Below are 27369 nucleotides of genomic sequence, written 5' to 3'. Positions count from 1 at the left end.
CAACATCTTGGATCTATCTTGGGCCCAACTCATTGACGCAATCACAAAGAAGGCACGCCAGCAGCTCTACTTCATTTGGGAGTTTGAGGAGATTTGATATGCCACTAAAAACTTATGCAAATGTCTATAGATGTATGTTGGACAGCATTCTGACTGGTTGCATCACAGCTTGATATGGAGGCACAGGATCGCAAGGTCATCACAGGCGCTACCCTCAGGCACTGGGGACATCAAGAGGTGGTGCCTCCTCGAAGGCTGCATCCATTACTAAGGACCCATAGTGTTGTGTGAAAAGGTTCTTTTGGAATCTTAAAGATGGAGGGCTCTGGCCACAGGCTTTGGATTTTAAAAATAGTTTAATCACAGAGGCAAACGTGGGGACAGAATGAATGGGAACAGATGCACACTTGCATACACACACGCAAGAGACCGGAAACGTGAGGGGTAATCGCAATGAGGATGAGATATATATACACACACACACACACAAAACAAGGTACAGCTTATCAAGGGATAAACACTTCAATGCCTGAATACCTTGACCCAAACAAGCATTGGCCCTAACACACCCTGGAACCTGACTAAGACGCTCCCAAACCATGTGGTGATGCACACTCTTACCCATGGTCTCTGCAGCGTCATCTCACTACTCCTGGGGCAGTTGAAAGAGAGAGGGCCAGGGGATTGCAACACTCTTTATAGTGCTGTAATGCCTGGCCAGGTAATTTAGACAGGCCAATGGCTTGGAGGTCGAGGACAAAGGTGTTTACCAAGGCCAATGGTCAGGCAGGTTCAGGAACAAAGGTGCTCTCCAAGGCCAATCCCTACGCCCACACCTGATGGGTGGGGTGGGGCCAAACCTTGATTGACAGTGGTGTCACTTCCGATCCGATAAGCAATGCTGTCCTCCAACCAGAGGGGTCAGTGTTGTTAGGGTCACGTGACAGCCATATGCCCTCATACTACACATACCATCTGGGACATGTCCTCTTCTCATTACTGCCACTGGAGAAGAGGTAAAGGAGCCTGAAAACCCACACACAACGATTTAGGAACAGCTCCTTCCCCTCTGTTATCAGATTTTTGAATAGTCCATGAACACTATCTTGTTATTCCTTTATTTTGCACTATTTATTTTGTAATTTATAGCAATATTTATGTCTTTGCACTGTACAACTGCCACAAAACAAATTTCACGTCATATAAGTCACATAGTAAACTTGATCCTGAGTTGTACAAGATGTTGGTGAGGCTGTATTTGGAATATTGTGTTCAGTTTTGGTGACCCTGCTATAGGAAAGATGCCATTAAGCTGGAAATAGTGCAGAGAAGATTTATGAGCATGTTGCCGTCACTTGAGGAACTGAGTTATGGAGAGAGATTGAGCAGGTTGGGACATTTTTCATTGGAATGTAGGTGATTATGGTGTATAAAATTATGAGGGTCATAGATAGGGTGACTGTGCACAGTCTGTTTCCCAAGGTTGGGGAACCAAGAACCAGAGGGCATAGGCTTAAGTTGAGATGGGAGAGATTTAATAGGAGCCCGAGGGGCAACTTTTTCACCCAGAGAGTGGTCAGTATATGGAATGAGCTGCCAGATGAAGTGGTTGAGGTGGGTACATTAACAACATTTAAAAAGTACTTGGACAGATACATAGATAGGCAAGGTTTAAAAGGATAGGGTCAAATGTGGGCAACTGGGAATCTTGGTTGGCATGGACCAGTTGGGCTGAAGGGCCTGTTTCCTGCTGTATGACTTGATGACTTCAATGATCCAACCAATGGACCAAGGAACAATTCACAGAATTAACTGTACTTATAGGAACATCACCTGGTCAGATCCTGTTCATCTGCTGGAGGGATCAATACATTCAAGAAGTTCACCATCAGGAAGGATATTGGGTTCAGTGGCACAGGCCCCAACAGCAAACATTATAGGCAGTTTCCATGTTCGATGACACTATGAATTAAGATTTCAAATGAGGAGATGCAAGCAGCCAAATTGCTACGAACAATGAAGTGACTAACAACATTGTGTAATGGATGAATTTCGATGCTTTAAGTACCTATGGCCTGCAAGATGATGGATAAAAAGGTCATCACCCATGGTTCTCAACAACATTGAAAATACTGGTGGTTAAACTGAAGCATAGTTCAGATGTAAAACTGAAAGACCAATATTGGGGCAGAAGAGCTTTGTCACACAGCAAGAAATTTAGACTGCTCACTGCATCCAAATAAAGCTAATCATGAAGCAACTGTGTCTTCAAGAAATATTTATAGAGTATTAGAGTTGTACAGCATAGAAACAGGACCTTTGGCCCACTACATCCATGCAGACCGTTTTGCTCATCCACGTTAACCCGTTTGCCGGCATTAGATCTGTATTCTTTTATAACTTAAGTGTCTGTCTTAGCTCCTCTTAAATATAGTAATTGTATCTGATTCCATCACTTCTTCTGGTAGCACATTCCAGATATCAACCACTCTGTGTAAAAAAAAAAATCTACCTCTCAAATCCCCTTTAAAGCTCCTTCCTCTCATCTTAAATCCATGCCCTCCTGTTTTTGATACTCCTACCATGGGACAAAGATTCTAAACTTTGTCTACCCTATCTATACCTCTCATATTCTTACATACTTCCATCAGGTCATCCTTAGTTCCAGGGAAAACAGGCCCAATCTATCCACTCCCTCCCCATAACTCAGATCCTTCAATCCAGGCATCATTCTGGTGAATCTCCGCATCTCTCCAGCACAATCGCTAGCATGGTGACAAGAACTGCATACAATACTCCAAATGCTGTCCAACCAGTATTTTGTAAAGTTGCAACATCACTTGCTAACTCATATATTCTATCCATTTATGAAGGCAAGCATACCTTGTGCCTTCTTCACCACCCTATTGACCTGTGCTGCCACATTTAGAAAACTATGGACTCGAATCCCTAGGTCTTTCTGTTTACCAACATTCCTTAGTGCCCTACATTTACTCTACATGTCCTACTCCTACTTGTCTTCCAAAAATATGTCACCTTGCACTTGTCAGGATTAAATTCCATCTGCCAATGCTCTGCCCAGCTTTCCAACTGCCTTTGACAACCTTCCTTGACAATACCACCACTTTTTGTGTCATCTGCAAACTTGCTAATCATATCTCCTACATACCCATCTAAGTCATTAATATTTATCACAAACAGCAAAGATATCTGCACCAGTCACTGTGGCACACCACTAGTTCTGCCTCCTTTCACTACACCAATTTAGGATCCAATTTGTGAGCCTTCCTTGGAACCCAAGAGGTTCTGGACAAGCCAATCATGCGGGACCTTGTCAAATGCTTTGCTAAAGTCCATACAGAGAACATCAACAGCCCTATCTTTATCAATCTCTTTTGTTACCTCCTCAAAAATTCATTCAAATTTCTGGGACAGGATTTCCCCCTCACAAAGCCATGCTGATTATCTCTAAGCACAAAGTGCTGGAGGAATTCAGCAGGTCAGGCAGCATCTATGGAGGAAAATGGGCAGTCGTTTCTGGTTGAGACCCTTCATCAAGACTGGAAAGAGGGGAGATGGTCAGTATAAAAAGGTGGGGGGAAGGGGTGGAGCAAGAGCAGGCAGGTGATAGGTGGATTCAGGTGACATCTAATACCTCCACCTTCGTAATAACTACATGGTCCAGGCAATCAACATATTGCTCTCTGAACTCATGTTTCTCACTTGTTGAAAGCAGACAAGACGACTTCCGTTAGGACCTCGAATACACCCCTCACTCCACACACAAATTATCCCTTTATTCCCTAAAGGGACCCACTTTTTCCCTAGCAACCTTCTCACTCCTAATATATTTATAGAATGACTTAGGATTCTCTATAATCTTACTGCCAAGGATGTTTCATGTCCTCTTTTTGCCCTCCTAATTCCATAGAACACAGACTACTACTGCACTAGAACATGCCCTTCAGCCCACAAAGTCTGTGCTGACCATGATGCCAACCCAAAATAATCCCACCTGCCTGCACGTGGTCTCTATCCCTCCATTCCCTACCTGTTCATGTGCCTATCTAAACGCCCCTAAAATATTGCAATCATATCTGCTTCTACCATTTCCCCTACCAGGCACCTACCACTCTCTGTGTAAAAAAAAAACCTTTCCTCATAAATCTCCTTTAAACTTGCCCCATCTCACCTTAAGCCTATGCCCTCTATTTGACACTAGGAAAAAGACTACTACCCAAGCTACTCCTCTTATAATTTTATACACATCTACCAGGTGGTCCCTCAGCCTCCAACGCTCCAGAGAAAACCTTTCATCAGAAGGCTTGATGAACATTTTTTTTTCAATTGACCTCTAATTTAGATGAAATTAATTTTACAAAAATTGCTAATGAGCTGCCAAGAATGTGTCATTTATAACAAGAGATAATCAAGCCATGCACAAAAACAAAATCTTGTAATGTGAAAATAGCAGAGAAAGTCTCCAGCATTTTGGACCATTGCTCTGGGCTAATCATCTCCAAAGCCTGAAAGTCCACAATCTCTTGTGGTAAAACTAAATAGTTTTATTATTAGCACAATAGATACAAACTCAAAGCAGGAACAAAACGATTTGTGCAGCTTGAAATCATCAGTCAATATAGTCAAAATCTTCTGGAATTCCAAAAGTCTTATCAATTTGTTTCTGTTCAAATCCAAATTTTTTCTTAGCCCAGGATTTTATGGTAAAGACGTTATCTAAAAGATCAAATAAAAATTACAATTAACATTAAAGATCAGCTGAGTCTCCAATAAGACATTTGTAAATAGGTAATAAACATCTAATGACCTTTCTATGGAATACAGATCTTTTCTAACATACCTGTCCATCTATTGGCTGCATCCTTTGCAATTCTGTTTAACTGCCCTATAAAAAGACGAGGAAAAAAATATTCAGAATGATTACAACACTTCGACTACTTCTTTTAGTTGTTTCTAACTTGGGATAATGAAAAGTAATACTCTACATGCCTATTGATGTAACAAAACTTGGCAACCAAGCATACAATGATGACATTTGCAGACTTCAGGATGACATAACAGAATGGTTTAATGTACAGAAGCATGGGCGATGCAGTTCAACACCAAGGCACATTGGAAATACTAATATTTTAAAAGTGAAATAGCTCAGAGCTAACATGTTCCTGTTAAAGTGAAGGGATGGCAAGTCGAGAGAACTCTGAATGTCTTGGGAGGGACGTTGAGGGACTGATAAAGAATGGGGGGGGGTATATAAAATTATAAAGACAAAGAGGGGTCACAAAGTATCACTGACAAAGAAAATCCCAAAGCAATTGATAACCATATTAAAAGCAGTAGGGTAACCAGGGAAAGATTGGGGCACAGTAGGGACCAAAGGGGCAATCTATGCATGGAAACAGAGGACTTGGTGAGGTCTTAAATGAATACTTTTTTTTTCCTGTATTCACTGAGAATGATACTACAGTTGGAGATTTCAGTTGGGATGATGAAATTCCAGAGCACTTAAAGATTAAAAAGCTATTGGATGTTTAGTAGGTGTAAAAATGGATAAATGCCCCTAGGCCTGATGAGATGTATACAAGGCTGCAATGAGAGGTAAGGGAGGAGATTACTGGGGCCCTGACAGAGATATTTAAATCTAGCCCTGGTGCAAGTCCTCAAACTGAAACTTCGACAACTCCTTTCTCCTCACAGATGCTGCATGGCCCACTAAGTTCCTCCATCAGTTTATTTTTGTTCCAGATTCCGGCAGCTTGTGTCTGTATTTAATCTTTGCTGGACACTGGTACGTGCCAGATGTTTGGAATTCAACACATGTTGTACCTGTGTTCAAGAATGGCGGCAGGGATATGCCAGATAATTATACGCCAGTTAGTCTAACATCATTGGTAAGGAAATGACTGGAAAATTTTTGACGGACAGGATTAAGGTACACTTGTAAAGGTAGGGATTGATGGGCACAAATTTATTTGTGGGGGATCCTATCTAACATAAGTTTTTTTGAAGAGGTAACTAAATATGCTGATCAGGACAGTGGATTACATGGACTCCAGTAAAGCACAAGGTTCCGCAAGGAAGAATGGTCAGAAAGGTTAGATCCCGTGGGATCCAAGGTAAGTTGGCAAATTGGATCCAAGTTTGGCCTGGTAACAGGAGACACAGGGTAAGGGTGAAGGGTTGCTTCTGTGATTGGAAGCCTGTCACCAGCAATGTATCAGTGCTTCGAGCTTTGCTGTTTGTTATGTACAATAACAACTTAGGAGGTATGATTAGTAAGTTTGCAGATGGTGCTTTTATTAATGACAGGGTAGTGTCTTAGGCTACAGAATAATAGTGATCAACGGGCAAATTAGGCAGGACAATGGTATATGGAATTTAATCCAGATAAGTGCGAGGCGATGCATTTTAGGGGTTCTATTAAGGGTAGGTCATATACCATGAATAGTAGGACCCCAGGGTATATTGAGGAACAAAGTGACCTTGGCGTACAAGTCAAAAGGTTCCTGAAGATAGCAGCACAGGTAGATAGAACCATAGAACAATACAGCACAATACAGGCCCTTTGGCCCACCATGTTGTGCCGAACTTTAAACCATGCCTAAGACTATCTAACCCCTTCCTCCCACATATCTCTTTATTTTAAATTAACTCCATATGCTTACCTAACAATCTCTTGAACTCGACCAACATACTTGCCTCCACCACTACCCCAGGCAGCGCATTCTATGCACCAACCACTCTCTGGGTTAAAAACCTTCCTCTGATATCTCCCTTGAACTTCCCACCCATTACTTTAAAGCCATGCCCTCTTGTACTGAGCATTGGTGCCCTGGGAAAGAGGTGCTGGCTGTCTACTCTATGCCTCTTAATATTTTGTATAACTCTATCATGTCTCCCCTCATCATCCTCCTCTCCAAAGAGTAAAGCCCTAGCTCCTTTAGTCTCTCCTCATAATCCATATTCTCCAAACCAGGCAGAATCCTGGTAAATCTCCTCTGCACCCTTTCCAGCACTTCCACATCCTTCCTATAATGAGGCGATCAGAAATGGTCTAAGTACCAGAAGTACTCTAAGTGTGGTCTAACCAGAGTTTTGTAGAGCTGCATCATTACCTCGCGGCTCTTAAACTCGATCCCACGACTTATGAAAGCTAACATCCCAGAAGCTATCTTAACTACCCTATCCACCTGTAAGGCAACTTTCAGTGATCTATGGATATGAACCCCCAGATCCATCTGCTCCTCCACACTCCCCAGAATCCTGCCATTAACCTTGTACTCCACCCTGGAGTTTGTCCTTCCAGAGTGTACCACCTCACACTTCTCCAGATTGAACTCCATTTGCTATTTCTCAGCCCAGCTCTGCATCCTATCAATATCCCTCTGCAACCTTCAACAGTCCTCCACACTATCCACAACACCACCAACCTTTGTGTCATCTGCAAACTTGCTAACCCACCCCTCTACCCCCTCATCCAAGTCATTAATAAATATCACGAGAAGTAGAGGTCCCAGAACCAATCCTTGTGGGACACCGCTAGTCACAGCCCTCCAATCTGAATGCACTCCCTCCACCACAACCCTCTGCTTTCTACAGGCGCCAATTTTGAATCCACACGGCCAAGCCTCCCTGGATCCCATGCCCTCTGACCTTCTGAAGACACCTACCATGTGGAACCTTGTCAAACGCCTTACTAAAATCCATGTAGACCACACCTACTGCACTACCCTCATCAATCTGCCTGGTCACATCCTCAAAGAATCCTATCAGGCTTGTGAGACATGATCTGCCCTTCACAAAGCCATGCTGGCTGTTCCTAATCAGTTCCCTGATCACACTATGATTCTGTAAATGCCCATAGATCCCATCTCTAATAATCCTTTCCAACAGCTTGCCCACCACAGACATAAGGCTCACTGGTCTGTAATTCCCTGGACTATTCCTACCTTTTTTGAATAAGGGGACAACATTTGCCACCCTCCAATCAACAAGGACTCAAAGATCCTAGCCAACGGTTCAGTAACCTTCTCCCTCGCCTCGCGGAGCAGCCTAGGGAATATTCTGTCAGACCCTGGGGACTTATCTGTCCTAATATTTTCTAATAGCTCCAACACAACCTCTCTTGATATCTACGTGCTCCAGAACATTAACCTTACCAACACTGTCCTCAGCATCATCAAGACCCCTCTCTTTAGTGAATACTGAAGAGAAGTATTCACTGAGAACCTCACCCACTTCCACAGCTTCCAGGCACATCTTCCCACCTTTGTCTCTACTCAGTCCTACCTTCACTCTCGTCATCCTTCTGCTCTTCACGTATGAGAAAAAAGCCTTGGGATTTTCCTTCACCCTACTCGCTAAGGCCTTTTCATGTTCCCTTTCTTGCTCTCCTCAGCCCCTTCTTAAGTTCCTTCCTTGCTACCCTATATTCCTCATGAGCCCTATCTGATCCTTGCTGCCTGCACTTTATGTATGCTGCCTTCTTCCTCCTAACTAGTTGTTCCACCTCTCGTCACCCATGGTTCCTTCACCCTGCCATTCTTTCTCTTCCTCACCGGGACAAATTTATCCCTAACATCCTGCAAGAGATCCCTGAACAACAACCACATCCCCAAAGTGCATTTCCCTTCAAAAATGTCATCCCAATTTACTCTCATAAGTTCTAGCCTTATAGCTTCATAATTTGCCCTGCCCCAGTTAAATATCTTCCTGTCCTCTTTTGTCCTATCCTCGTCCATGACAATGCTAAAGGTTAGGGAGCAGTGGTCACTGTCCCCCAAATGCTCACCCACCAAGAGATCTGTCACCTGACCCGGTTCATTACCTGATACTAGATCTAATATGGCATGCCCTCTCGTCGGCCTGTCAACATACTGTGACAAGAATCTGTCCTACACACACTTAATAAACTCTGCCCTGTCTAAACCTTTAGCACTAAGCAGGTGCCAATCAATATTTGGGAAGTTGAAGTCTCCCATGATAACAACCCTGTTATTTTTGCACCTTTCCAAAATCTGCCTCCCAATCTGCTCCTCAGTATCCCTGCTGCTGCTGGGGGGCCTATAGAATACTCCCAGTAGAGTAACTGCTCCTTTCTTGTTCCTAACTTCCACCCATACTGACTCTAGAGAGGATCCTTCTACATTTTCCACCCTTCCTGCAGCTGTAATAGTGTCCCTGACCAGTAACGCCACCCCTCCTCCACTTCCACCCTCTCCCATCCCTTTTAAAACACTGAAATCCAGGAATATTCAATATCCATTCCTGCTCTGGTGACAGCCAAGTCTCTGCAAGAGCCACAATATCATAGTCCTATGTACTTATCCAAGCTCTCAGCTCATCACCCTTATTCCTGATACTTCTTGCATTTAAGTAAATGCACTTTACCCTATCCACCTTTCGACTTTTATACCCTATACTCTGCATCTCCTTCCTCAAAGCCTCTCTACATGTTAGATCTGACTTTTCCCCATCCACTTCTTCCTCTGACCTACACCTCTGGTTCCCATCCTCCTTGCAAACTAGTTTAAACCCTCCCAAACCACCACAGCAAACCTGCCTGCAAAGATACTGGTCCCCCTTGGGTTCAGGTGTAACCCGTCCTCTCTGTACCGGTCCCACCTTCCCCAGAAGAGATCCCAATGATCCAAAAATCTAAAACCTTCCCTCCTGCACCAACTCCTCAGCCACACATTCATCTGCCATCTCCTCCTATTCTTACCTTCACTATCACGTGGCACTGGCAGCAATCCTGAGATTGCTACCCTTGAAGTCCTGTTTTTCAGCCTTTTGCCTAGGTCCCTGAACTCACTTTTCAGGACCTCATCCCTCTTCCTACCTATGTCGTTGGTACCAACATGTACCACAACTTCTGGCTGTTCTCCCTCCCTCTCGAGACTACTGTGGACCCAATCAGAGACATCCCGGACCCTGGCACCTGGGAGGCAACATACCATCCGGGATTCATGCTCACTTCCACAGAACCTCCTATCTGTTTCCCTGACTATCAAGTCCCCTATCACTATTCCTCTCCTCTTCTCCTCCCTTCCTTTCTGAGCATGGAAAAAGGCACCCATGCCAACCAAGGTGACTTCCTGAGCTAGTGCCATTTGCCCATGTTTGGCCTATCAAATATGTAATTGTACCTGCCTCAACCACTTTCTCTGGCAGCTCATTCCATATACCCTCCTTGTGGAAAACCTGCCCCTCAGATCCCTTTTGAATCTTTTTCCTCTCACCTCAAAACCTGTGCCCTCCAGTTTTAGACTCATCCACACTTGGAAAAAGACTGTGACCATCCACCTTATTGATGCCCCTCAAGATTTTATAAACCCGTCTTAGATCACCCCTTAACCTCCTTTGGCCCAGGGAAGACAACCTCAGCCTATCCAGTCTCTCCTTATAACTCAAGCCCTCCAGTCCTGGCAACATTCTGTGACTCTGCACCTTTTTAGCTTAAGGATGTCCTTCCTATAGTGTGGCATTTCACTATATGAAGGGCTAAGAGCTGTGAACGTAAAAACATAGGAAACCTACAGCACAATTCAGGCCCTTCAGCCCACAAAGCTGTGCTGAACATGTCCCTGCCTTAGAGACCCATAGCCCTCTATTTTTCTTAGCTCCTTGTACCTATCCAAAAGTCTCTTAAAAGACCTTATTGTATCGTATCCTATAAATGGTCAAAAAGATGTTGTGTTAAAAATCAATAAAGAGCACTTCAACTATGCAGTCATAGAATGAACCAATAGAACTGACTGTTTCAAGGGTCAGTTTGCTTTCAAGAAATACTCTAATCAAAATCCCATTGAGTTAAGGACAGATTTCTTTACAAAATGGTATTTCATCAGTAACGATAGTAGAAGCTGACTCAGGCAATTACAAAAAAACAAACTAAAGGCAGCATTTCAACAGGTGTTGGGAAAAGTAGTCTTAGAATTTTCTTTTTGCATTTGAAATGAAACTCGATTATAACTATTGAAATTGTATTTTTCTATTTTACCTAAAATGTAATTCAAATTGTGACTGTGTTATATTTTGGAATTTTGTCAAAGAGCTAAAGAAGTTACTAGACCACCAGGCAGTCAGTGGGAGGGACAGTAGGTTGAATTTAGGGGAGGTGGAAGTGTAAACCTTGGAGTATAATATAACTTAAAATGATTACAGGGGTTTTTAATCATACCCTACCCTGGGAAAAAGACTGTGACAATGCATATTTATCTATGCCCCCCCATGATTTTATAAACTTCTGTAAAGGTCACCCGAGCCTCCTTTGCTCCAAGGAAAACAGTCCCAGGCTATCCAATTTCACCTTATAACTCAAGCCCTTCAATCCCAGCAACATCCTTGTGAATCTTTTCTGCATCCTGTCTAGCTTAATTACATCCTTCCTATAGTACGCCAACAGAACTGCACAAAATACTCCAAGGGCAGTCTCACCAATGTTTTGTCCAGCTGTAACATGATTTCCCCACTCTTGTACTCACTGCCCTGACCAATAAAGGCAAGCATGCCATATGCCTTCTTCACCACTCTTTCTACCTGCATCATCACTTCTAGGGAATTAGGTACCCCTGGTCTCTGTTCTACAACTCTCTCCAGGGTCCTGTCATTCACTGTGTATGTCCTGGCCTGGTTTAACTTCCCAAAATGCATCACTTCAAACTTGTCTGAATTAAATTCCATTTGCCAATCCTTTGCCTGCTTCCCCAGTTGATCAAGACTCTGTTATAACTTTAACCAACCTTCTTCACTGTTCACTACACCACCAATTGTGGTGTCATCCACAAACTTACTAATCATACCTCCAACATTCTCATCCAAATCGATAACATAAATGGCAAGCAACAGGGGAACCGATCCCTGCAGCACACCATTGCTCACTGTTCTTAGTGTTAATCAGTATACTAATGTGACTAATCTCCCAACCTCAAATAGAAGCACATCAAAAAAATTTGGCATTCTGGGCTCTTGGCATTTCCTAAATCCTTGGATTGGACTCCTGCACAACTGATAGTAATTCAACAACCAGCCCACTGCACATGTAGGATAGGCAGCGGAAATAAACCAGTCCTACAGAGGATTCAGTTAATGAATACAAATTCTGTTGGGTACATGGAGATGCAGAAGGGCCCCGGACTGATGAATATAGCAGAATCTCAACAGATCCGAACCATCCTCTAGATGAAAACATTCTTCCCCAGATCCCGTCTAAAGCTCCTCCCTTTTCTTCAACTGTGCATATGTTAGACACCACTGCTTTGGAGAAAAGTTTCTTACTATCTCCCTTATTTATGCGACTCAATTGTGTATACCTCTGTCAGGTTCTCCCACAGCTTTAAGCGCTCCTAGAAAAACAAAACTAGCCTATCTGGTCTTTCCTCAAAACTGAAATACTCAATCTCAGGCAACATCTTGGTGAGTTCCCCTCTGCACCCTCTCCAATGTCAAAGTCAAGTTTATTGTCATATGCACAAGTGCAATGAAAAACTTACTTGCAGAAGCATCACAGGCACATAGCGTCATATAAGCAGCATTCACAAGAAAAACATAAATTAAACAAATTATACACAATTTTTAAAAGAAAGAACACAATTAGAACAAAAAAAATACAATGTCCATTTTAGTTCAGAGTGATGAAAGTGGTCATAGTGTTGCTAAGCTATAGTGATTAGGGTTGTGCTGGTTGGTTCAAGAACTGAATGGTTGAACCTGGTGGTATGGGACTTCAGGCTTCTGTACCTCCTGCCCGATGGTAGCTGTGAGAAGAAAATCACATATTTCCTTGCATAGTGAGGAAGCTGTGGCATAACCATTGTTTTATAAAGTAATACCACAACCTCCCTACTCTTACATTCTATGCATGGCTAATGAAGGCAAGTATTGGGTCTGCCTTCTACCTTATCCATCTCTGTTGCCACCTTCAAGAATCATTGGGCTTGTACCCTCTGGCCTCTATAGAACATAGAAAAACTACAGCACAATTCAGGCCCTTTGGCCCACAAAGCTGTGCCGAACATGTCCCTACCCTAGAAATTACAAGGCTTACCCATAGCCCTCTATTTTACTCAGCTCCATGTACCTATCTAACAGTCTCTTGAAAGACCCTATTGTATCAGCCTCTACCACCGTTTCCGGCAGCCCATTCCACACACTCACCACTCTCTGAGTAAAAAACTTACCCCTGACATCTCCTCTATATCTACTCCCCAGCACCTTAAACCTATGTCCTTTTGTGGCCACCAATTCAGCCCTGGGGAAAAGCCTCTGACTATCTACCCTATCAATACCTCTCATCATCTTATACACCTCTATCAGGTCCCCCCTCATCCTCCATCACTTTAAGGAGAAAAGGCCAAGTTCCCTCAACCTGCTTTCGTAAGGCATGCTCCGCATCCCAGGCAGCATCCTTGTAAATCTCCTCTGCACCCTCTCTATGGCTTCCACATCTTTCCTGTAGTGAGGTGACCAGAACTGAGCACAATACTCCAAGTGGGGTCTGACCAGGGCCCTATATAGCTGCAACAATACCTCACGGCTCCTAAATTCAATTCCCCGATCGATGAAGGACGATACACCATATGCCTTCTTAACCACAGAGTCAACCTGCGCAGCTGCTTTGAGCGTCCTATGGACTCGGACCCCAAGATCCCTCTGATCCTCCACACTGCCAAGAGTCCTACCATTAAGACTATATTCTGCCAACATATTTGACCTACCAAAATGAACCACTTCACACTTATCTGGGTTGAACAGCATCTGCCACTTCTCAGCCCAACTCTGCATCCTAGCTATGTCCTTCTGTAACCTCTGACAGCCCTCCAAACTATCCACAACACCCCCAACCTTTGTGTCATCCGCAAACTTACTTAACCCACCCCTCCACTTCCTCATCCAGGTCGTCAGTACAGATCCCTGAGGTACACCACTGGTCACCGAACTCCACTCAGAATACGACCCTTCAACAACCACTCTTTGCCTTCTGCGGGCCAGCCAGTTCTGGATCCACACTGCAATGTCCCCTTAGATCCCATGTCTCCTCACCTTCTCCATAAGCCTCACATGGGGTACCTTATCAAACGCCCTGCTGAAATCCATATACACTACATCAATGTGCTTAGTCACATCCTCAAAAAATTCAGTCAGGCTCGTAAGGCAGGACCTGCCCTTAACAAAGCCATGCTGACTACTCCTAATCATATTATACCTCTCCAAATGTTCATAAATCCTGCCTCTCAGGATCTTCTCCATCAGCTTACCAACCACTGAGGTAAGACTCACTGGACTATAATTTCCTGGGCTATCCCTACTCCCCTACTACTCCCCTTTTTGAATAAGGGAACAACATCTGCAACCCTCCAATCTTCCGGAACCTCTCGCGTCTCCGTGGACGACACAAAGATCATCGTCAGAGGCTCCGCAATCTCCTCCCTCGCCTCCCACAGCAACCTGGGGTACATCTCATCTGGTCCCGGCGACTTATCTAACTTGATGCTTTCCAAAAGTTTCAGCACCACCTCTTTTCTAATATCTACATGCTCAAGCTTTTCAGGTCACTACAAGTCCCCACTACAATCCCCCAGATCTTTTTCCGTGGTGAATACTGACATAGAGTATTCATTAAGTACCTCTGCTATTTCTTCCGGATCCATACACACTTTCCCACTGCTGCAATTGATAGGCCCTATCCTTTCGCATTTCATCCTCTTACTCTTCACATACTTGTAGAACGCCTTGGGGTTTTCCTTAATCCTGCCTGCTAAGGCCTTCTCATGTCCCCTTCTGGCTCTCCTAATCTCTTTCTTAAGTTCCTTCCTTTTAGCCTTGTACTCCTCCAGATCTCTAACATTACCAAGCTCTCTGTACCCTTTGTATGCTTTTCTTTTCCTTTTGACTAGATTTATTATAGCCTTCGTACACCACGGTTCCTGTATCCTATCATGACTCCGCTGTCTCATCGGAACATGTCTATGCAGAGCTCCACACAAATATCCCCTGAATATGCCACATATCTTCCGTACTTTTCCTAGAGAACATCTGTTCCCAATTTAATCTTCCAATTTCCTGCCTGAGCGCCTCATAATTCCCTTTACTCCAAGTAAACACCTTTCTAGTCTGTCTGTTCTTCTCTCTCTCCAGTGCTAATGTAAAGGAGATAGAATTATGATCACTATCACCAAAATGTTCACCCAGAGAGATCTGACACCTGACCAGGTTCATTACCCAATATTAAATCAAGCACAGCCTCTCCTCTTGTAGGTCTATCTACATACTGTGTCAAGAACCCTTCCTGAACACACCTAACAAACTCCACCTCATCTAAACCCCTCACTGTATGCCAGTCGATGTTTGGGAATTCAAAATCCCCCATCACAACAACTCTGTTATTCTCACACCTTTCTAGGATCTGATTCCCTGTCTGCTCCTCAATAACCCTGTCGCTATTGGGCGGCCTATAAAAAACACCCAGTAAAGTTATCGACCCCTTCCTGTTCCTAACCTCCACCCACAGAGACTTCGTAGACAGTCCCTCCACGACGTCCACCTTTTCCGCAGCCGTGACACTATCTCTGATCAACAGTGCCACTCTCTCACCTCTCTTGCCTCCCTCCCCGTCCTTCCTGAAACGTCTAAAACCCGGCACTTGAATCAACCATTCTAGCCCCGGAGCCACCCAAGTCTCTATAATGGCCACCACATCATAGCTCCAAGTATCGATCCAAGCTCTAAGGTCATCCGCCTTATTCACAACACTCCTTGCGTTAAAATAGACACACCTCAAGCCTGTCTGAACACGTCCCTTCGCTATCACCTGCCTATGGTACTTATTCCTAGCCTCCTCTATTTGAGAGCCAAACACCTCTTCCCCAGTCTCTCCAGTATGGATCCACCCCCCAACAATTCTATTTTAACCTCTCCCCAGTAGCCTTAGCAAACTTCCCTGCCAGTATATTGGTTCCCCTGGGATTCAAGTGCAACCCGTCCTCTTTGGTCATACCTGCCCCAAAAGAGGCCCCAATGATCCAGAAAACTGAATCCCTGCTCCTTACTCCAATCCTCAACCACGCATTTAACCTCCTCCTCATTCTGTTCCTATACCCACTGTCGCTTAGCACAGGCAGTGATCCAGAAATTACTACCTTTGAGGTCCTGCTTCTCAACTTCCTTCCTAATTTTCTATAGTCTCTTTTCAGGACCTCATTCCTTTCCCTATGTTCCTCAATAGTCCCTAAATTCACACCACTTCTTGTTGAGTGTCAAACCTCATTAGTCTTTCCAAAATGCATCACTTCACACTTATCACCTACCACTTAATTTCAGATCGGAGGTCTGGACCAGTGGTGTACTGCAGGATTGGTAGTGGGTTCTCTGTTGTTTGTCATATATATTAATGATTCAGATGATAATGTAGATGGCATGATGAGGAGGTCTGCAGATGGCTGGATAGTAGATAGTGAAGAAAGTTGTCCAAGGTTACAACAAAGTACTGACCAAGTGGGAAAGTGGGCAAAGGAATGACAGATGGAATTTAACTCGCACAAGTGTGACATAATGCATATCGGGAAGTTAAACCAGGGCAAGATAAACACAGGGAATGGCAGGGCTGTGGCGAGTGTTGTTGAACAGAGACTTCGGGATACAAGTACATAGTTCCCTGAAAGTGACTACACAGGTAGTCAGATTATTAAAGCATATGGCATGCCTTCATCGGCTGAGGCATTGAGTACAACAGTTGGGATGTTATGTTACAGTTGTACAACATATTGGTTAGGCCATACTTGGCATATTACATGCAGTTCTGGTGGCCACACTACAGGAAAGATGTGATTTAGCTAGAGGGTGCAGAAAAGATTCACAAATATGGAATTAAAGGGCACAGATTTAAGGTGAGAGGGGAAAGATTTAAGGTGAGGGGAAGGACTTAAAGGGGATCTGAAGAGTAACTTTTTCACATCGGATGGTGGGTATGTGGAATGAGCTGCCAAATAAAGTAGTAGGTGTGGGTACAATTACAATGCTTAAAAGACATTTGGACCTTTGGATAGGAAAGGTTGAGAGGGATATGGGCCAAATGCATGAAGATAAGACTCGCCTAGGTAGGCAACTTGGTTGACCTGGATGAGTTGGGCCTAAGGCCTACTTCCACATTCTATGACGTTGCCTGAATTGAAGGGTTTGAGTTATAAGGAGAGATTATATAAGCTTTATCTTCTTTCCCTGGAGCAATGGAGACTGAGAGGTGACCTGATAGAAGTATATTAAATTATGAGAGGCATAGATAGTGTAGACAGCCAGTCTGTTTCCCATGTAGGAGTGTCAAAAACTACAGATGAGAAGGACGAGGTTTGAATGGGATCCAGTCTCCCATCTGCCTGACTTCTGATTTGGATCCTAACCCCCTGGATATCTAGTTTAAACCCACCCTCACAGCACCAGCAAATCTGCCTGCTAGGATATTGGTCACCCTCCAGTTCAGATGCAACTTGTTCCTCTTATACAGGTCACCTCTGTCCCAGAAGAGATCCCAATGGTCCAGGAAAAAAAACTGAAAACCTGCCCCCTGCACCAACTCTCCAGCCCTGCATTCACCTGCCATATCCTCCTATTCTTAACCTCACTAGCACGTGGCACAAGGATACAGAGATGACTTCCCTCCAGGTCCTGCTTTTTAACCTCTTTCCTAACTCCCTATATCCTCTCCAGAGGATCTCATGCGTTTTTCTACCTATGTCATTTGTGCCAACATGCACAATGACTTCTGGCTGCTCACCCTCCCCCTTGAGAATATTCTGCAACAACTCAGACATCCTCGACCCTGGCACCTGGGAGGCAACACAGCATTCTAGAGTCACTTCTATGGCTATAGAATCTCCTGTCCAACCCCCTATCTTTCACTATAGTTCTTTCTGCTTTCCCCCTTCCCCAGTGAGTCTTCAGAGCCAGTCTTGGTGCCTTTTTCCTCCTGAAAGGTCACCCCCTACCAGTATCCAAAACCATATACTTGTTTGAGGGGAGTGGCCACTGGTGAACCCTGCATTATCTATCTACCCCCTCTACGTTTCCAGGTGGTCACCCAACTGCCTACAGCCTGCACTTTAGGTGTGACCACCTGAAATTCTTGTCTATGATGCTCTCAGCATCCCAGATGATCTTAAGTGCATCCAACTCCAACTCCTTAACACGGTCAGCTAGGAGTTGCATCTGGTGTAGTCCTCAGGGACACTGGAAGTCACTCACATTCTGTAGGACGAGCATACCACTGCCCTAACTGCCATCCTGATGTTCCAAGTACAAAGATTAAACCTGAGAAACCTTATCTGTACTTACCTTGACTCTTACCTCTGTTCAGCCACTTCGCCAAAGCCTCACAGCCAAAACCTCAGCACTTTGACCTCCAACACTGCAGTTCAAACTCAAACAGAGCCACTCTCAAAATGGCTGCTCTGCATTAGCATCTTTTAAACTCTGCTGGCTCCTCCTCTCTGCTGCTAAGGCTGATGGGTTTCAAAATTTATTCCTTCTTGTTTTTTTGTGCCCTGATAATGCTAGCTGAAGTGGTTGAAGTGTAGTCAGGTGTCAAAATAAGAAGTGTGTAATCATATTTCCCAAGTTCCTACTCTCAAGGCAGCACTGCCTGCCAAAACTGCCTGGCAAAGATGATTCTCTGACTACTAAAGAGTCACACAAGATTCCGGAAACATGGCCGGAGTACCCGGATAATGAATGAGCGAGGCTCTATTCATAAAGTGCTCTGGTCAACCTGCATCTAGGGGAAGCCTGTCATGCTGACAAATGTACATGCATGCAATACATATATGGAATAGATCCTTCCTGAAATTAAAGTGTATGACAGGACTCCTCCAAGTACAGAGTGTGAGTGACTTTACAAATGCTGTAGTGTGCAGCAAATTGTGATATATGGCACAGACTAGTGGCTGCCATAGGAATGTCCCTACGGCTAGGAAGCTGAGACTGACCATGACTTTGACTTTCACAGTTCAGACATGTGTTGTTTGACTGTAGGCCCTCCTGTAGAATTTCCAGTATTTCAGTGATGACTGCCTTAGAATATCCAAGCCTGCTTTGAGAAGTCAAGGCAGAAGTCAAGTAATACCTTAATTACTCCTGTAAAGTTACTCCTGTGAAGCTCCCATGCAAAAAGTTCAGGTACCCACAAAATGAATCAGGAGACTATTTGGCCAAAACTATTGAATGTTAGTTTCAGCAAACTCTGAACTGCACCAGTGACACTTTCCAAAGTGCTCAGAGCTTCATTCTTAGGTTTCTATTGATCACACTCAACGATTCAGAAACAGCTTCTTACCCTCCACTATCAGATTTCTGAACGGTCCGTGAACCCGAGTTATTCCTTTTTTTTGCACTATTTGTTTTTGTAATTTATAGTAATTTTATGCGTTTGCATTGTATTACTGCCACAAAACAACAAATTTCACGTCATTTAACTCAGTGATAATAAGTTTGATTCTGATTCTGTTAGCTCTGTAGCTCTTTAAATGACATCCAAACAGAAAATTCAAGTGAATTCAGCTTTTTGTTTGGTAACTACAGGAGAGTTACCTTCTGAAATTTTGAGTTCCCTCTTTAGGAGCACTGCTTGAAAACGGCACTACAAGATAATAAATGTCATTAGTTGTATGGCTGACGTTGCAAAAATATCAGACCTTCTGTCCAGTTGAATTTTGTGCTTGCTCTGATTTGACCTAGGAATACTGCAGCCTAAGTTGATTTTTAATCACATTGCAATGATAAAAAAAACTATGTAATCCAGTTTCTAGCCACAAATCCTTATAAACATAATAGATTATATACTTCCTGCTCCCATTGATATGAAAAAAATAAAATATTTAGTTATATGAGCAGCAGAGAAGCTGTTGTACAGAATCAGATTACAGTTATTGAACCAAATGAATCAAATTACTCACTGATTTCTTCTACAACTTCTGGATCACATTCTTTGTATTTTTCCACCTCTGCTTTCAACCGATTCCTTTCTTGTCGAAGTCCTTCCAATTCTTTTGATAAAGCTGCACGATCTTCCTATTGTTAAAGTAAATTTTAAATGATATGTGTAGATTATTTTAGTTCTACTGCATTTTATGATTTTACCACTAGTTTATGAAGCCTGTCATTAGTCCAGAATTTCCTTGAGGATTTTTTTTCCATCTTACACCAACAACTGTTATTTTTCTGGTATGCCTATTAATCCAGTGCAAGCAAATCCTGCATGCAGCACAGTCAGAAATATTAAACTCATCAGAACTTTATTGCGACTAATGGTGCAAAAATATCTTATTGATTGAATCCAAAGTTATTATTTAGTGCACTGCAAATTATTAAATGTATCCAAATAAAATTGCCCTTTAGTCCCAAACACAACAATAATCTCTTCTCCTTTCTCATGACTCCAACCCCTTCCCCACCCAATGTTCCTATCATGTACAAATGGCATTTATAGTCACCAGTAAATGTAAACAAAGATCTGGACTTTGTGAGGACCAGCTTTACCATAAATAATATTGTCATTTCTTTTTCAATCTTTTATTGAATTCCAAATTAATTCAAATTAATATACATAACATTAATAATTATACATATGGTGCGACGAGATCGGGATAACAATTATACCAGTTAATATATATACTCACAAGGAGTAAAAAAAATAATCTGGACCTCCAGCTCTCTTGCTAAGTGAGCATGATACAAAAAAAAATTGAAAAGAGATTTAATAATATGAAAAGATAACCCTCAAATCAAAAAAATATATAATAATAAACAAAAGCAAACCAAAAAACTTCAAAAACAAAACTGGACTGATATTTCTTCGGTTAAAAAAACATTATTATGTTGTTAGCTCTGCTCCTCTATATTCAAAGGTTACTGAAAGGGATTCGAAAAAGATCAGCTTACATCATATGGAAATACTGAACAAATGGACTCCAAACCTCCTCAAATTTAAGCGAAGGATCAACAGTACCACTCCTAATTTTTTCTAAGTTTAAACATGTTATAGTTTGAGAGAACCATTGAAATGTAGTAGGAGGTATGGGATCCTTCCATTTAAATAAAATGGATCTCTTGGCTATTAATGTAACAAAAGCAATCATTCAACAAGCAGAAGCAGATAAATGGCCAGAATCCATCATTTGTAACCCAAAAATTGCAGTAATAGGATGAGGTTGTAAATCAATGTTCAATACAGTTGAAATAATGTTAAAAATGTCTTTCCAATATTTTTCCAAAAGCAGGCAGGACCAAAATGTGTGTGTCAGGGAAGCCACCTTCGAATTGCATCTGTCACATATAGGATTTATATGGTGATAAAAACGAGCTAACTTGTCCTTAGACATATGGGTCCTGTGAACCACCTTAAACTGTATCCAAGAGTATCTAGCACACATTGAAGATGTATTAACTAATTGAAGAATTTTCTTCTATGTCTCTGTAGGTAAAAGTATCTGGAGTTCTTTCCCATTCATTCTTAATTTTATCAAATGTCTCTGTAGGTAAAAGTATCTGGAGTTCTTTCCCATTCATTCTTAATTTTATCAAGTGTCTCTAGACATAATCAGATCATAAATTATTGCTATCAAGCCCTTCTGATAAGGATAAAAACCTAAGATTTTTTCCGTAATTTCAATTTCATATGGTATCGGAAAAGAAGGTAAAATAACTTTTAAAAAATTTCTAATCTGTAAGTATCAAAAAAAAATGTGATCTTGGCAAATTGTATTTATTAGACAACTGTTCAAAAGATAAAAAAAACAGTTATCAATGAATAAATTACGAAAGCATGTTATTCCCTTCATTTTCTATAAAGAAAAGGCTAAATCAATTCTGGATGGTTGAAAGAAAAAAATTAGATTGGATAGGACTTGATAAAATAAATTTATTCAGTCGAAAAAATTTATGAAATTGTAACCATATTCGTATTGTATGTTTAACTATTGGGTCAGTCATTTGTTTACTCAATTTAGTGAGTGCAAAAGGGAGTGAGGCTCCTAAAATAGAAACTAATGAAAATCCTTGCACTGATTCATACTCAAGGTACACCCATCGAAGACATTGAATTACATCTAAATCTTGTGCCCAGAAAATTAAATATCTAATATTAATTGCCTGATAGTAAAATCTAAGGTTAGGCAAAGCCATACCACCATCCTTTTTTAATTTTTTGTAAAAATTTCTTACTTAGCCTTGGGTTTTTATTCTGCCATATATATGAAAGAATTTTAGAATCAATGGTATCGAAAAAGGATTTCGAAATGAAAGTTGGAACTGCCTGAAATAAATACAAAAATTTTGGTAAAATATTCATCTTAACCACATTAATTTGGCCAATCAACGATAGAGGCAATGGGAACCATTTAGTAAACAATTGATTAACATGATCAGTTAAAGGTAAAAAGTTAACTTTGAATAAGTCCTTGTGCTTCTTGGTAATTTTAATACCCAAATATGTAAAATAATCAGTCACTAATCTAAATGGTAATTGCCTATAAATTGGGACTTGCATATTTAATGGAAAAAGTTCACTCTTATTAAGATTTAATCTATAACCAGAGAAAACACTAAACTGAGCAAGCAGTGATAATGCTGCAGGGATAGATTTCTCCGGATTAGAGATATAGAGTAACAGGTCATCTTCATATAGTGATATCTTATGGGTCCCCTTTCCACGAGTGATACCAAATATGTTAGAAGAGTCCCGAAAAGCAATTGCCAACGGTTCCAAAGCAATATCTAATAATAAAGGACTTCGAGGGCAGCCCTGTCTAGTGCCTCGAAAAAGCCTGAAAAAGCAGGATCTCTAATTATTAGTAAGTATTGAAGCCATAGGTGTATGGTAAATCAATTTGATTGCGGATATAAAATTTGGGCTAAAATTAAATTTTGGATAAATATTCCCATTCGACTCTGTTGAACGCCTTCTCAACATCTAGCGAGATGACACATTCTGGAGTTTTAGATGAAGGGGTATATACAATATTCATTAACCTCCTAATATTAAAATGCAAATAACGATTCTTAATGAATCCTGTCTGGTCATCAGAAATAATTTGTGGAAGTACCTTTTCCAGTCTAGAAGCCAATACTTTGGAAAAAACTTTGGAATCCACATTCAATAAAGAAATAGGTCTATAAGATGCACAATCAATCAATCAGTGGGATCTTTATCCTTTTTAAGAATTAAAGAGATAGTCGCTTCATAAAAGGATTGTGGTAATTTACCCATTGATAGGGCATCTTTAAAAATTTTACCTAACCAGGGAGAAAGAAGATCAGAAAAGGATTTTAAAAATTCAACTGTATACCCATCGGGACCAGGTGTTTTACCCGAATTCATTGAAAAAATTGCCTTCTTTATTTCTTCCTCCGAAATGGGTGCATCTAATATTAAATGTTCATTAAGTGATAATTTTGGAGTCTTCAAATTCCTTAAAAATTCATGCATTGATGGAGAATCCTCAGGAAATTCTCATTGATATAAGGAAGTATAAAATCTTGAAAAGATTTATTAATTTGATCATGGTCCACCATGTAATTACCATCTCGTTTACGAACTTTAATAATCTGATGTTTAGTTGAAGCAGTTTTCAATTGGTTGGCCAACAATTCATCAGATCTACCACCATGTACATAAAACTGACTTCTGGTTTTGAGTAATTGATTTTCAATTGGAGATGTTAACAATAAACTGTGTTGTAATTAACGTTCAGTTCTGTTTTTATAGAGCTCCAAATTGGGAACAGAGTTTTTTTTTTAATCGATTTCTTTAATCTTATCAGCCAACATACGTAATTCATTATTAGTTTGTTTTTTCAATTCAATATGAAATAACTTGACCACGGATATAAGCTTTAAAAGGTATCCCATAATATCCCACTGGGAATTTCTTCCGTAAAATTAGTTGAGAAGAAAAAGGAAGTCTGTTCTTTAATAAAATGGACAAAGTCTAAATCCTGCAATAGAGAAAGGTTGAGTCGCCATTGTCTGGCAGCAGAAGGTACGTCCACTAATTGATAAATTTCAATGGCACATGATCAGAAATGGCAATTGCATCATTCTTACAATCAATAACAAACGGAGATAATCGAGAGTCAATAAAAAAAGTAATCAGTCCTAGAGTAGTCGTGATAGACATGAGAAAAGAATGAAATCCCTTTATCATATGGGTGTAGAAATCTCCAAGCTTCTAAAATTCCAGAATCAACTAAAAATGAATTAATAAAGACTGCGGATTTGTTTGGAAGTACATGATTTGACACAGATCTATCCATCGAAGGGTTTAAACAACAATTGAAATTTCCACCCATAATCAATGTATATTCGTTTAAGTTAAGAAAAGATGTAAATAAATGTTTAAAAAATTCGGGATGATCAACATTAGGTGCATAAACATTACGCATAACTACTTTTTTGTTATGAAGTAACAAAAATCTACCATTCGGGTCTGAAATTGTTTCATGAACGAATGAAATTGAGGAGTCTATAAAAATAGAGACTCCTTTCACTTTTGCTTGCGAATTAGAATAAAACTGTTGACCTCTCCAAAATCTAAAACAGCACTGATTATCCTCTCTCCTAATATGAGTCTCCTGCGCAATAATCTGAGCGTTCAGTCTATGAAAAACTTTAAAGATCTTCTTGCGCTTAATTGGATTATTTAAACCGTTCATATTCCATGAAACAAAATTAATCTTATCCATTTTAATAGACTAAAAACATATGATATGTAAAGGGTTAACCTTACTGCACAGGGGACTCATTAACAGAAAGAGGAAAGAGTTGAAAGAAGAGCCAGATATGACGACAATTCAGACATATTTGTAGCTTATCAGTCCAGAGGAAGAAAACAACTAACCTAAAAACAGCCCCACCCCCCACCCACAAAAGCCCAAAAACTGGCCAATAGACAGCCAGAATGCTACCCACTAAATTACTTAACCCCACCTCTTTTGGTGGCAAATCTCCAAGTTAAAAGGAATGTGAGACACCATTGTTAGTCAAAACATGGGAGTACAAGTACCCAAAACAAAGTTTCAAAATGCAAACAGGCTTGCTGATAAAGCTCTACCGAGTCGAAGAAAACGAACAGTCGACATTTAAAAAATACAATCTTACTATTATTTCAAAAGAAGAAAAAGCAATCAGTTACTCAGTCAGATTCTTAATTATTACCAAAACAAACCATTAGAAAATATTAAAGTAAGATAATAAAAAGAAAAAAAAATTGTTAAGTAGAAACATGATAAGTATCCATGTTCCAGAACCAAGCACGAAAGTGTTAACAAAGGGCAGCAAAATATCTCCGGACTTCGAAAACGTTTAAATCTGTAAGTTAATTATTACCTAATAGACCAAGTATAAAAATCAAAGAATAGCATGTTTCTTAACCATCTGGAGTCAAAGTTAACCTTTGAGAAATTCTTCGACTTCCTTGATGGAATTAAACCATCAGCATGATTTGTCGAGGAGTACAATCCTCAAACGGGCTGGGAGCAATAATGCAGGTTGATAGTTCCCTTAATAAAGTTGGACATAATTGGTTTGTAACGCAGTCGCTCTTTCATAACTTCTGGGGTGTAATCTTCGACCAGACGGAACTTCCAATCTTTATATTGAATTATTCCTCGAGGACGAGCAATTCAAATCAAATGCTCTTTTGTACTCACATAGTGAAATCTCAATATTACTGGCCGTGGCTTTTGCTCTGCCAGGGGTTTTGGTCTTAATGCTCAATGAGCACAATCAAGTATAGGACGTACAGAAAAAACTTCAGAGCCAAACACATCCATCAGAAGTTTAGAAAAGAATTCGATAGGGTTACCAGTTTCAGCGTCTTCAGAGAGGCCAATGATCCTCAAATTACTTCTCCGACTGCGGCTTTCTAAATCAATAGTCCTCTGCCTTTGCTGTTCCAGCCTTTGGTTGGTCACAGTTAAATCTTTTTCCAGTAAGCTCAGTCTATGATCTCTCTTTGGCAGCTTCATCCAGTTCAGCAATTAATTGCTGTTGTTTAGCTTTCTCCTGTATGAGTGTTGTTTGTCTGTCTCCAATCTCCTTTAACAGCGTTTCCAAAGTGGCGAATCTCTGGTCAAGCTTTTTATCCAGTTTAGAAATAGCTTCCAAAGTGAGTTGAGGGTCTCCATTATCCTTACTATCAGCTGCGGCTTTAGCTCTGGTGTTCATTCCGGCAATTAAAAGTCAAATTCAGTCTTGTAAAAGTATTATAAAAATCTTATTAAAGGGTGGTGTACAAGAAATCAAAAGGTGAATGGAGCAGAGCCAAGATGTGACCTACTCCATCTAGCACCACCAAGAGAGTCCCATAAACAACATTGTCACCTTTGTTTCAACAATCTATCACGAAAAAGATAAAAGAAATAGTGTGGCTTATATAGCTTATCTTTATTATAATAGAAAAAATGTGGATAAAAGACATTTATAAAATCAAAATTCAAAGGAACTACAGATATTAGAAATCTGAAACAAACAAAAATGCTGGAAACACTCAGCTGGTCAGGCAGGATCAACTGAGGTATAAAGAATTAACTTTTTAGGTTTAAGACTCCTTGTTGGAACTAAGAAAGTGAAAAAAATGTTAGTTTTAAATTGCAAAGAGGGTGGGGGAAGAGATAGACAAGATCAATAGCTTATTCTCATGGCAACCTTAGCATCACCTTAGAGATGTACAGGATGTCCTAACCTTCCCCCACCCCAAATGTAACATAATACTAACTGATTTTCTTCCTTTCCTACTATTGAAAAGGTATCTTTAACTCAAAATTCTGTTTCGCTTTCCATAGATACTGCCCCACCTGCTGATTGTTTCCATCATTTTGTATTTTCATTTCTAAAGTCAAGTTACACTAACTATTCAGTATCCTTTTGCTTTGTATTGTACTGCATAGAGAAGACATTGAGAAAATGAATCATAAAGGAACAGAGGTAATTTGACCCAGAATCTATTTCTGCTCCAAGTAAAACAATCCCATCAATCCCATCCCCCTACTCTTTCCCTAGAGCCCTGCAAAGAGGGTGTTCTCTCAATTCCCTTTTGATGGCACATGATTCCAGATCCTAACCACTCTCTGAATAAGTTAGTTTTCCCCACATCCCCTTGTATCTTTTCCCAAAATTTAAATTCTATTTTCCTTGAACTACCTTTGAACTATCTGAACTACTATTGCACTTGAACATCTCTGCTACAAGAAGAAACCCAGCTTCTCCATCCCAACCTACAATGATGCAGCTTGTAGAGCTGCTGCCTCATAGCACCAGAGAACAGTGTTCAATCGTGACCTTGGGTGCTGTCTGAGTGGAGTTTGC

At 41.1% G+C, this 27369-nt stretch overlaps 1 protein-coding gene across 2 annotated transcripts in view; it reads right to left on the bottom strand.

Annotated features, from left to right (window-relative positions):
* Positions 1-787: 787 nt before the first annotated feature.
* The window catches only part of mnd1 (meiotic nuclear divisions 1 homolog (S. cerevisiae)), a 91994-nt gene continuing 65412 nt past the window's right edge, over positions 788-27369 (bottom strand). For both annotated transcript variants that reach the window (XM_052042336.1, XM_052042345.1), the window contains 3 exons: positions 19962-20076; positions 4862-4906; positions 788-4737 (listed from right to left, as the gene is read on the bottom strand). In XM_052042336.1, the coding sequence (XP_051898296.1) occupies positions 4631-4737; positions 4862-4906; positions 19962-20076 (267 nt within the window). In that variant the 3' untranslated portion in view covers positions 788-4630. The remainder of the gene's footprint in view (positions 4738-4861; positions 4907-19961; positions 20077-27369) is intronic.

Source organism: Pristis pectinata, chromosome 2, assembly GCF_009764475.1.
Source record: "Pristis pectinata isolate sPriPec2 chromosome 2, sPriPec2.1.pri, whole genome shotgun sequence".
Taxonomy (NCBI): Eukaryota; Metazoa; Chordata; class Chondrichthyes; order Rhinopristiformes; family Pristidae; genus Pristis; species Pristis pectinata.
This window is presented reverse-complemented; position numbering and strand designations above follow the sequence as displayed.